This window comes from Pan paniscus, chromosome 8 (assembly GCF_029289425.2).
Source record: "Pan paniscus chromosome 8, NHGRI_mPanPan1-v2.0_pri, whole genome shotgun sequence".
Lineage (NCBI taxonomy): Eukaryota > Metazoa > Chordata > Mammalia > Primates > Hominidae > Pan > Pan paniscus.
Window position 1 is genome coordinate 23,767,185 of NC_073257.2, and position 12,664 is coordinate 23,779,848.

At 46.6% G+C, this 12,664-nt stretch overlaps 1 protein-coding gene across 32 annotated transcripts in view; it reads left to right on the top strand.

The window, feature by feature from the left end:
* The window catches only part of CELF2 (CUGBP Elav-like family member 2), an 867,789-nt gene that overhangs the window by 769,877 nt on the left and 85,248 nt on the right, over positions 1-12,664 (top strand). For all 32 annotated transcript variants that reach the window (XM_055092397.1, XM_063607625.1, XM_024930221.4 and 29 more), the window contains one exon: positions 10,059-10,107. In XM_055092397.1, the coding sequence (XP_054948372.1) occupies positions 10,059-10,107 (49 nt within the window). The remainder of the gene's footprint in view (positions 1-10,058; positions 10,108-12,664) is intronic.

Sequence of the window (12,664 nt, forward strand, 5' to 3'; positions counted from 1 at the left end):
AAATGATGACTTAATCACCATAACAGACTCCAAATTCCCTCATAGAATTCCACCCAGAGTAATCTAGTTTTCCTGCAATATTTTATTTTATTTTATTTTTTGCCAGGACTAAATGGCTATGTTGCTTGTTTTTTCCCCTTTGGTGTACGACATGATTTTAATGGAAATGTAGATAGGTGGTATCTTTACAGCACAAAGGCTGATTTGGAGCCTGATAAGCCAAAATCAGATATATAATCCTGGGTTCTGCAGTTTTTCTCCATCTCTAGATTATTAGCCTGTGGAGTTGAGCACTGCTGGCTGTATATATCCCAGGTGACCGAGAAAGGCCATTCTCTCCAGTGTGTTCTCTTAGCTTTCAGATGGGACCTTTTCTCCTTCCCCTCAGGGAAGCTCCTATACTTTGCAAAATAATAATGAAGAGGATGATGATGACAACTGTAGCGGGCACTTACTGTGCCATCAGTGTTTTAAGTGTGTCACACATATCATGGCTATCAGGAAAAAGTTGTAATTTATTTCCACTGTAGTTTTTTTCCCCTGGTTGGGAGAAGGGGATATGAGATAAGGATCACTTCTGTTTCTTTGTTGTTACCAAACTCAAATCCACTTTTTTTTTTAACTGGCTTAGATCACTTTTATAAAATTATGTCAGCAAATGGTGATTGAAAGTTTTCTGACAAGGCACAGTGGGTCGTGCCTGTAATCTCAGCACTTTGGGAGGTCTAGGCAGGTGGATCATCTTAGGAGTTTGAGACCAACCTGGCCAACATGGTGAAACCCCATCTCTACAAAAATACAAAAAATTAGCCAGGCCTGGTGCAGGCGCCTGTAATCCCAGCTATTCGGGAGGCTAAGGCAGGAGAATCGCTTGAACCGAGAGGCAGAGGTTGCAGTGAGCTAACATCATGCCATTGCATTACAGCCTGGGCAACAAGAGCAAAACTCCATCTCAAAAAAAGTCTTTTGTGTGCCTACTGTGTTAATCGTGATACGTAAAAGAACAACTTGAAATAGCGCTGAGACTTGGAGGTTAGGTAAATGCCATATATTCTGCCTCCATCATGGAATTGGCATCTTCAGAGGGTAACAGTTTTTTCCCGAATTTCCAAAGCAGTGTTCAGATAAATAGACCTTGCATAATCCAGGCAGTTAACACAAAGCCACACAGTAGGGCCTTTTGACATGAATGATTGTTCACCCAACAATGAGTGGTCTTCACTTTGATTCGTTTTATAGATTCCAGTGTACTTTTTTGCACTATCAGTTTGTGAATACACCACAAAATGTAAGATCAATTAACGTCAGTGATTCACAACCATTGTTTCCTCTCACACTTCTCAGCGTCTATGTAGAACATTTCAGACAGCTGGCCCTGTGAAAGAAACCTCAGAGTCTAATCCACTGTGTGAGTTTTGAACCTCTGGATCCAAGCATAGATTTAGCTCTGTCCTTGTTAGTCGAATGGCAAATTAGCCGGGGCTACACTTGCCTGGCCTGACTCTAAAGCTATTTGTTTTTTCATTCATTACATGTTTTTACTTCTTTCCTGCCCTTTTCATAAAACCCAAACAGTAATTTTTGTTCTTGGGCTAATTGTTAAAACATTGTATGTGTATATGCAAATACACAGGTATACTGCACACACATATAAAGTATGAGTTCCTCATTGGAAAGAAGCCTGTAGGTGGAGGCAATCTTTATGTGTAGCGTGGAAGAGGGAAATTATGGTAATGTTACAGATTCTTAGAAACCCCAAACTTACTTACACCACAACTGTGTGGATGCACATGACAGGCGGCGTGGGGTAGAGGCCTCAGGCTTGTGCTCCCACCGAACAGGCCTGGGTTTGAATCCCTGCTCTGCCACCTGCTTGCTGTCTGACTCGGCCAAGTTATTTAGCCTCTCTCTGCCTGGGTTCCTCATAGGTACCGATTTCTGGGGCTCTTGTCAAAATTCAGTTAATGACCATGCATAAAGAGCCTGTAGAGTGACGGCGAAGGGGAGGCTTCCTCTGTGTTGACAGCAGTTGTCTAAAGGCTCCATTCCACTTATCAGGAATAGTTGTGACCTCCAGATATGGCTTTGTCCCAGTGATAAAAACTGCTTGTTATTTATTTTTTGAAACAGGGTCTTGCTCTGTTACCCAAGCTGGAGTGCAGGGGCACAGTTTGGGATTACTGCAACCTCTTCCTCCCAGGTTCAAGCGATTCTCCTGCCTCAGTCTCCCAAGTAGCTGGGATTACAGGTGTGCGCCACCATGCCCAGCTAATTTTTGTATTTTTAGTAGAGACAGAGTTTCACCATGTTGGCTAGGCTGGTCTCAACCTCCTGACCTGAAGTGATCCACCCACCTTGGCCTCCCAGAGTGCTGGGATTACAGGTGTGAGTGACCGCGCTGGGCCAGCTGCTTGTTATTGATCTGACAGATTACTTTTGTCATCTGTATTCTTTTAGAGATGTCCTTCTATTAAAGATATCTTAGCAAGTTTACCGTAGGGTTAGTGTTTTGTTTTTATTTTTTTAATTTGAAGGTTCTTCTTTAGTGCTGATTGATGTTCCTAAGTCACCATCCCTAAAGCTATTTTTGATTATTCCCCATCTCTGCTATCAGGAGCATAATAGAACAGCGGCTGGAATTAGAGTCACTCATGAGGGAGACAGGCAAACCTGTGTGGGTTGGGGGTGTCTTCCTATGTAATAGAAGGTCTCGTGGTGGGGCACGCTGTCTTTCATTTGAGGGGATGATGGGCCTCCAGTTGGTGGCAAATCTTTTGAAACTTGTTTTTAGCATTCCCAAATTTTTTTAGAGAAAAATTCAGAAAGTACAGGTGCCTTTGGCATTTCATAGTCAATATACAAGCGAGACACAAGTATTCTCCATGGATGATTTTTGTGTTGTCATGGAATGAAAGAAAAATACCAGTGGGTCTTTACTGGCCAGAATATTTTCATTTTCTCATTTGGCACATAGCTCTTTCGTGAATTCACTTCTTTCCATCCCCTCTCTCTACTTTTAAATATTTTATGGGCAGTAAGCTTATAATATGTGCTAGCATGGCTGCTCTCTCAAGGGGTCAGGATGGGTTTAATAATGAGATGCGTAACAGTGACTCTGTAAAAACCCATTTCAGGTTAAAAATGGCATGTTTTATTGAATCTCATGTTAAAGGTGGTTAACTCATCAATTGGTGATGGCTGGGGTTAAACAAGTTCCAACATGAGTTCTCCTGTGTGTGAGGAACCAGCTGTGCCCCCTGCCTGCAGCTGCTTCCTTCCCCCAGGACTCTGTCTCCAGACTAGGCCTGTGTTGGCTCGGAACCCTCCCTTCCTACAGCAGAGACCCACCGAGGCAGAGGGCTTCAGAGAGCCCCACGAGGCTGTGTCCATAGTGGCGACTCTGGAGAGTATGGCTGCTGAGTGCGGCTGCTCCGTGGCCAGCTTCACGGCGGCACCAGGTGGTGACAGCTGTTGGCAGAGCTGTGTGCAGCGCTCTGTGCATGCACTTACCCCTCAGACTTGAGAAATGGCTTTGCTCCAAAGTCGTACTCTCATTTTCGTTTTCATGAGTCACAGCTGGGGCCTTGTGCGAAGAATCGAAGGTCAGCTTACTCAGGAGTGAGGGGCATCAGGCCCAGTCACAGGCCAGCCAGGGTGAAGACCAGGGTGGACCACTCAGCTCTGGGACCCTGTGTGTGTGTGTAGGGAGGGAGAAGAGATGGGAGGACCATGGGCTGCTTATCCCCAGGAGGTGGGATGAAGGGGGAGGCCTGATGCTGGGAGGCTTGTGTGGTCCGCCACCAACAGATGGCTCCTGCCAGGGCGACAGGAACGGAGGCGCCGGTGGCAACTGGTGCTGGGTCAGAACCAAGCCATTGCATGCTGTCGTGGGTGCAGAAGCTTAGCTTTGGGGTAGAAGGGACAGTGAGACAGGGGCCTGTCCTCAAGAAGCTCCAGCTCACTGAAAGCCCAAGCAGACCCCTGAAGGACCGTATCTCTGTGTGCCGAGATGCTGCCCTCCATGAGCTCCACCTTCATTGTGCATAGGACGCTGATTCTTAGTACACAGCAGCAACAGAGCTTCAGCAGATGCCTTCTTGGGACCGCGCTTGACTCTAGTTCCTTCTCCCCGGGAGGGAGAAAGGGAAGGAGCCTTTGAAATGTCCCCTTTCGCTATGTTTCACTGGTTTTTAAACAAATAGGGCTAAATAGAGACCAAGAAGTTAACCATGTACCTTAACGTGCGGCTTTAGGCAAAATGTTACTCAAAAAAAAAAAAAAGCTTCTAAAAATTCATGTACTGTCAAGGAAATCTTCACATGAATGGGTTTAGAAGCCTTTCTTGATAGCAATGTGAACTTGAAGAAACGTGTGACGTCCCGTTTACTCCCATCAACAGGATCTATTTCCAAAACTCATGCTCCTGCCATTTCCCCACAAGCATGCTGCGGCCTTGCGTGAGAGGACCAGAGATCTCCTGTCGTCTTCCAGGCTTGCTGCAAGTGCAGCTGAGATGAACATAAGTAATAGACTCATTAATTGTTTCATCGTGACTCAGGAAAACCACTCTGTAAAGTCAGAGGCTGGTGTTTGTAAAATTCTTAGACTCGTCGAACAGCATAGACAGATCATGACAGCACAGACCACTGAAGATTTTTTTAGATACAGCCCATACTGTGTCTGAAAAATACTCACTCCTGAATTAAAACTTCCCATTCTGTGTGGCTGGAGATGCAGCCTCAGTTTAATTAGCACACGTCTCTTCAGAGACTCCTTGCAAAAATTCTGGAAGATCGTGTACTCCCTTGTCATAGACAAGAGGAAGGAGGTGGCCCCTGGGAACTAGCCTCAGCCCTGACCCTAGCCACACAGTAGGTAGATTGAATTAGCGACCACCACATCACCTGGGCCCTCCCCGGGTCTCCTGCTGTCTAGTGGGACCTGCAGGTATGTGCAGGGCACAGCATGAGATCCTGCCTCCAGCCCCATCTAACTCTGGCAGCAGGGAGGGCCAGGGTCCCTAGTCATGGGGAAGCAGTTGAGAAGCAACAGTTCTGACCCCACTCATTTCATCATTAGCTCTTGAGAAGGGTGCTCAGGGTGTGGCCACTGACTGCCGCCTGTCCTGGCGCCTAGGGAAGATTTCATTCAGGAGTGAGTAGATGGGCATTGTTTTCTTTTTACTTGAAATTGTCCAGCCTATGAACATATCCCTCACTGTTAGTCTTGTGCTTTAGGTGTCTTGTTTTCGGTGAATGTTCTTTTTAACAACTTCCATTGGCCGGGCATGGTGGCTCACGCCTATAATCCCAGCACTTTGGGAGGCCGAGGTGGGTGGATCCCAAGGTCAGGAGATCGAGACCATCGTGGCTAACATGGTGAAACCCTGTCTCTGCTAAAAATACAAAGAAAATTAGTCGGGCGTGGTGGCGGGCGCCTGTAGTCCCAGCTACTGGGGAGGCTGAGGCAGGAGAATGGCATGAACCCGGGAGGCAGAGCTTTCAGTGAGCCGAGATCATGCCACTGCACTCCATCCAGCCTAGGTGACAGAGCAAGACTCCGTCTCAATAAAAAAAACAACATAAAAACAACAACAGCTTCCGTTGCTTCCTCTGTTGGTTAGGATATCGTATCATTGTTCTTGATCAACAGTAGGGCCTATTTTCTCTTATTCTGTGCCTCCAAATAAATTGTTCTTTTCCCTGAAATGTCCTTTCCACATCTTCCGGTTAACATGAGGATTGCTTTGAGAATGAATGCAGACATAGCTTCATCTGAGACGCCTTCCCCAGCATGTCCTTCCTCCATCTGTGTCTGGTGTCTCTTCTCTGAGTTCCCACCGTACAGCTCTTACCACGCCTCTTATCACGCTGTGGGAAATGCTTGCTGTATCTGTCTCTCCTACCACACTGCAAGCTCCATCACAATGAGAACCCCTTCTCATCCTCCTCTTCCCAGCATCTAACATATAGTGTCTGGTAAAAACAGAAACATGTGAATAAATGAGCAGTCATACTGGGTCAAATCATTGAAACCATTTCTGTTACAGGGAAAGAATTCTTTTTCCATCCTCATACTTTAAAACTTTCAACTAGAATGTCTACTCTTTTATAATAACTTCTCAAGAAATCTCCCAAAGTTCTGGGAGTCAGAAGATTTTGAGGAAGTGAAACAGTATTATGAGAATGACTCCTCCCACCCATTTTTTTGTCTTCCTTGACATTTACATCTTGTATGTGATCAGAAATCTGTAACTCAAATGAACTGTTCATGGTAATGAGCCATTATTAATACAGTCCTGATTGAACACCTTTCTCTAAGAAGGTCACAGTGCTTTGCATACATTATCTAGCTTGTCTTCAGAACATACCTGAAGTGGGGTGACCATCTATTCAGAATTCACCATGGTCTGACAATCCACGGCTCTGCGAAGTTGATTTTTCCCCTGCTGAGCCCAGGAAAGAGCAAAACAAAGTTCAGGTGTGCAGTGGCAGTAGCTGAGTTATCACCATCACTGCTGCTTCGCAGAGCCTTCTGAAGAGTCTTATGGCAGCACAAGCCAATTCTCTAAGCAGCTGCACGAATGCTAAGGGTGCAGTCTTGGTGTCATATGAGTCGTCCAGCTATAGAGATCAGGTCCTACAGGAGTTAGGGGGAAGGGAAGATTACTTTCCCCTAGGGATATTGCAGGTGCCTTTCGATGAGTGTGTGTCTGCCCTCTTCAGTGAGTGAAGCATGCCGTTCTTAACTGAAGGCTCATATGGCCAAGTCCCACATTGGACATTTTATGGAGAAGCAGTGTGGTTTAGGGGAGGCATCACCAGATTAAGAGTGGAGATATTAGAGTTGTGTGATCCCAGCTCTGTCGTTAATCACCTGTGTCTATGCAGTCACTTATTCCCTTCATACCTGTCAGCCGAGAGCGCTGACTGCGTGATTTCCAGGGTCCTTTACAGCTTTAGAGTATAGGGGCTCTGTTTTTGCTGCTCCCGAATTTCCACCTCCCGTCGTCCACGCATTTCACAGATGCATCTGAATGCTCACAGCGCTCTATTTGTGCGCTTCTGTTTGTCCCTGTTTTTTATGTGGATGCGTATCGACCGCCATGATAGACTGCACACTCCCTGTGGGCAGGAGCCATGTTCATTTCATTTTTGTGTCCCAGGCATAATGTAGGTGCGCTCACCTCATCTCTCCCATATCTTGAACCTGTGAATCTCAGTGGACTCTTTTCAGCAGATGAACCTGTATAAGTCTTTCCTGTCTTGAAAGGACAGATGGGTGGCCCCCATCCTCCACTGAGCTTCCTGTTGAACTCCCTTTGCAGGTGACCTCAAAATAGAAGAAGCCCTCATTCACCATATCTACTGTTACCCTCCTCCTTTCCCCTCTACTTCCCATGACCAGTTGTTCACTGCCCCTCCACAGAACCTACTTCTGATAAATCCCGTGAAGAATTTTTTATTGCCAGATCCAAATTCTTTGGCCTCTCACAGTGTTTGCTGTGGCCTGATTCTCCCTCATTCTGGAAACTCCTCTCCTCTCATGGCTCCCATGGGACCAGTTGCTCCTGCAGCTCCTCCTGCCCCTCACTCTGCTCTCCTTGGACTCCTCTTTCCTGGTATTCTCTGCAGTTCTGTCCTCGGCTCTCAGCTCTTTGCACCCTTCTTTCCCTCGCTGACAGCTTTGCGCATACCTGTGGCTTCACTGTCATGCTAAGGAACATTCTCTGCGGCCCTGGCCCCTCTCTCGAGCCTGAGCCCCATGATTACAACTTCTGTCTGTACCCCACAGTCACATCAACCTTAGCATGTCCAGACCTGCGCTCTTCAGCCGCCTCTGAAACTCTTTGCTCATGTTTTCCCCATTCGGGCAGTCATCCCACAGTCACCTGGTTGTACAGACCTGGAGTTCCCCTTCTCCACCATCCCCACAACCAGCCAGTCGCCATGAAGTTCAGCCTCCACCAGTGTTCCCTGGCCTGCGGCAGCAGCCTCTTAACTGTCCTCCCTGCCTGTGTCTCTCGTCTGTAATCCACCCTCCACACTGCAGCCAAAATGGCTTTTCTAGAATTTCTATCCTGTTTCCTTTGTTACTTTTTCTGTACCTGACCACATACTTTCAGACAAAATTTCAGTTCCTTAGCTTGCAAGACCCTCTGAGAGCTGGGTGTTGCCCACCTTCACCGCCCCTTCCCGTGGTCCTCCATGCTCACACTGGGAGCTCCCTGTGAGAGGGAACTGTCACCCTTCCACTTGCTGGGTCACTGCGGGGCTGCCCCGTGAGTTTCACATGCCGGTCCCCCTTCAGTGCTGGCACGTCCAAGGACTCGGCCCAGATGCAGCCTTGGCTTTCCTCGCCAGGCAGGATTAAGTCCCACACCCCTGGACCCCTGTGGGCTCTGTCCTGCCTCTCCACACATGCTTGCCAGGGTGCTTACCGGCTGAGGGCTCAGTGTCTCTCCTGCCCCTGCCATCCCACCCCCTCCATCCTATGCCCGTCATCCCATGCCCGCCATCCCACCCCTGCCACACTGAGCACCTGAAGGGAGGACCTTCTTCACTGGCCTTTGTTCCCAGTTTTTGGCCTAGAGCCTGACATAGGGTACCTGTTTGCTCCATACCTGCTGGACAACCAGACAGATGCATGCTGGGAGGATCGCTTGCTCAAAGACTCTGCCCATCTCCCCCAGGCATGTTGCTGGTCCTTCTCTCCATTACTATAGGATAGAGGTCACATTCCTCAGCCCAACTCATGGCTTTCCACAGGTGACTTGTCCTGCTTTTGAAGAGGCAGCTCACTTAGCCTCTTTCTTCTCCCTCCTCCTCTGTTCTGAAGACCCAGGCCGGCATTAGGTGCACGTGATCCTGACTGCCTGATGATAATTTCCCATGATGAAAGTAGCAGAGCCAAGTGCCGTTTCCCTTTCATGGAAATTAGATAAAACCCAGAGCTGTGGCTTGCAAGTGATGGAAGTCCACTGGGGAAATGAAAGGTGCAGAGAGAATGGGACGCATTATAATGAAAGCATTTGCGCAGCCAGTGATTCCTTCCACCCCGTGGCTCCTGCGTTCCTCGGGGTGCAATGAAATGTGAAGCAGGAGGACCTTTGGAGGTGGTTTGAGGAATCGATTCTAATTGGTAATGGTGGCGGCATTGTGTGCTTGGAGCATGCTCTGCAGACCAGGCACCGGGTGTGATGGGCACTTTAGGAAGAGCCATGGGTCCCCCGGGTCCACTGTAGCTCAGGACCTCGGCCCCGCTGTGTCTAGTCCTTTCTACTCCTGTCATGTACTGGACATGATCAGAAGGTGTCTCCCTCCCTTCCACCCTCCTCCTCTCCATCCTTCCTTCCATCCCTCCTTCCATTCTTCAGTGGCTCTTTGTTCGTATTCTGTATTTGTATTAGCATTTAATAAAAATTATATACTGACACCGAAGTCAGTCAACTGCTAGACCTTCAAATTACTCATGAGGCCTAAGAAAAACCTATGTGACAAACATAGGATGGCCAGAAAAGTCTGCATGATTTAATTTTATAATAATTTTTATAATGATACAATAACAATAGCTAAGTTATTTTCAACGCATCTTAGCCTCTACTTATGAAGCACTTTACATGCATTTTCTCGTTTAATTCTGACAGCCTTACAATTCAGGTGTTACCTCCATCTCACAGATGAGGAGACCAAAGCTCAGAGAAGTTAAGACACTTGCTCGAGATTGCATGGCTGTAATAAATGGAAGGAGCAGAATTGCCTGTAACATAGAGGCAGAAATCATATCGAGTGGCAGAACCAGGTTTCACACTGAAGTCTGACTGCAGAGCCCAAGCTTTTAAATATGTTCTGTGTTACAGGGCCCCGTGACTTCAAAGGGTTTGATTCCTGAACAGAAAATACAGGCTTACTTTTTAACATAGTTAATAGTACCTGGAGAAGTCTTGTTGTCACTTATGTGCCCTTAAAACAGTATCAGTAGTCGAATTGCTGCAGATTTCTGAGATGATTTTTACAGTTGTTCAATCTGCCTTTACTTTCTCCCTTTTGTGTTTTTAGATGCATCATCCCATTCAGATGAAACCTGCAGATAGTGAAAAGTCCAACGGTAGGTGGTAACCAACTGTCTTGCTTAATAATAATATCTGCTGCTTTAAATTACAAAGTCAGTTGGGGGCGGGAGAAGCCGGCCCAGCTGCTTTTCTCTCTAGAAGACAGAGAGCGCTGCTCCTGGAATCTTCTCTGTGGCCTGTGTGTCTGGAGTAATGCACTCGCCACTCTCCTCTCTCCTGTCCTGTTGATGATCTCTGGCGTAAAGATGTATGAGGCTGTTACAAGCAGTGGCTTTCTGTGTCCTTCTCTTTGGGACTTGCCCTGTATAGGGACCCTGTGGCATTTGGTTCCTGTCTCCTCCAACAAAGCAATACAGGGACATCTCATGGGGATCCAGAGGAGGTCTGCAGGAAAGGAATTGCCCATGAAGAATTAGGCTTTCTGTGGGTGGGGGAGGGGCGTTGGTTTTTGTTTTTTTACCTTTTGCATGTGTTTCTTTTGGACTTGGAGACTGCCTTATTGTACTCTTCTCTAAATTGCTCCAATGCATTTGCATCAGAATTCAGAGTTCAGTCTGCTGATTAAATAAGCGTACACTTGGTGCAAAAATCTGCATTTGATGAGGTCCATAAACAATTGGGTTTTGCCTGTTCGAGACATGAGAGAGAAAGTTCCCTTTCAGCAAACCTTCTGTCCCTTTTTTGTTCTTTTAATTCACTGAAATGTATGTTAAAAGAATCTTCTACCATCCTAGACTGGAGAGCTGCTCTGTCCCATAAGACTGACATAATCAGTACTGTTTCCTTCCAACAGGCAGTTTTGCACCTCATTAATTAGTAATCAGGGCAGAAGCCATGCACTTAGAGATCTACATATCTGCAAATGTAAATTATGATTGGGCTCTAAATCTCTCCACAAGGTATTTTTTGCTAATTGTAGTGCATTCCATTTTCTGGCTTCTCCACAGAATAGAAAGTTTTGAAGAAAATTCCAAGTCATAGCATGGTGCTGCCATCACCTGACTTGTCAGAGCTTTCTTCTCTCAGCTTTCAGCAGAAGGCAGCGGCCCATACCTGTAGTTGAAGCTGCTCAGGAGGCCAAGGCAGGAGGATCCCTTGAACCCAGGAGTTCAAGGCCAGCCTGGGCAACATAGATATATAAATAAAGAAAATAAAAAATAGCTTTTCTCTCTCTAGGAGGAGACTTTGGTGCTTTAACCACTGTCTTCTCCTCAGCCCTGCACTTTACTTAGGGTCAATTCGTTTTTTTCTCTACTGCTTTATCACAAACATGACACTTAACACCAGAAGTTGTCAAATCCGCTGCTGCTCTGTGGCCCTGTGAGTGAGCCACGCCACTCCTGTAGTCACCAGTTGTTCATCAGTTACCGTGTGCCACGCATGTTGCTAGGAGCTGGGGCTGCAGCATTGAATAGAAAAAGGAAGAAGAAAAGACCCCAAGAGACTGTGTCTCTGACCTTGTAGAACTGACATTCAGTCTACTGATTTAAGTATCCAGAAGTCACTTAAACATTGAACTTGAATCTCTGCAGTTGTAAAATGGAATTGATGGTAACTGTCTCACCTAAGTTGCCTTCCCCTGAGCCCAAGACTCAAATAAGGTGTTTGTAACAGTCTCTGTAATGATAGAATGCCTCTATGAAATGTTGATTACTGTTTGCACCCAGAGGTGGTCTCCTGGCCTCTGCAGGCTCTCCATGGAGCGTGCTGACCTGGGAAGAAGACCGCTTCACCCAGGCGGGCTCCTTTCAGCCCTTGTGCTCCAGAGGTGTGTGCTTGCAGTCTGATGACTTCCTTGGTGGGAGACAGGAGAGATGACTCTTGCATTTTGGGATGAATCCTGTTGGTACAAGTCATCTCAGAGTGTGTGGCCACCAAGAAATGTTCCCTGCCTTTGGCTCCATGATACTCTAAACTGTATTTAGAGTATTCAGGACAAGGACCATGAAGTGAAAGTCTATGGAAAAGGGTTTGTCTCACTTCTGAACCTTTGGTTGTAGATATAGAAACATGACAAATTAGCCAAATTGAAAACATTTGACCTGAAATATCCCAGTACTGAAACACAAAGGGATTTTTTTTTTTTTTTGCATTTTCTGCTGTGCAGATATTCATTCGCCTCAGAGAACCCTTTCTACAGGCAGCTGCCAGGAGTTTGCAGAGTGTTTTGTTGTTCTTTCTGTCCAGTGTCCACTGTGGTCCCTGAGAATCACATTTGCTTTGGGTCTAGAATCACAGCACATAATAAAACTGTCATGGGCACACCCAATGTTGCATGATCACAGAAGCCAAGGAGGACCGGGCACCGTTATTTCTAGGATAAGACGGTTACCTGAAAATGCTGTTTTTCAAGCAGCAGCCTGGGGTAGCAGTTATGAACTATTTGGAGAAGCCTGGATTTGACCCGACTCCACGCTTGCTGGTTTTGTCCTTGGGCAAGTTATTTAACCTTACTCAGCATCAGTGTCTCTTCAGCTGTGAGAGGGGGCTACAGTGGTGTCATCTGAACACTTGTTGTAATGCCCGTCTTACAAGGTTATTTGAGGTTTACATAAGTTAACGTCTATAAAGAGCTCAGCATAATACCCGGCA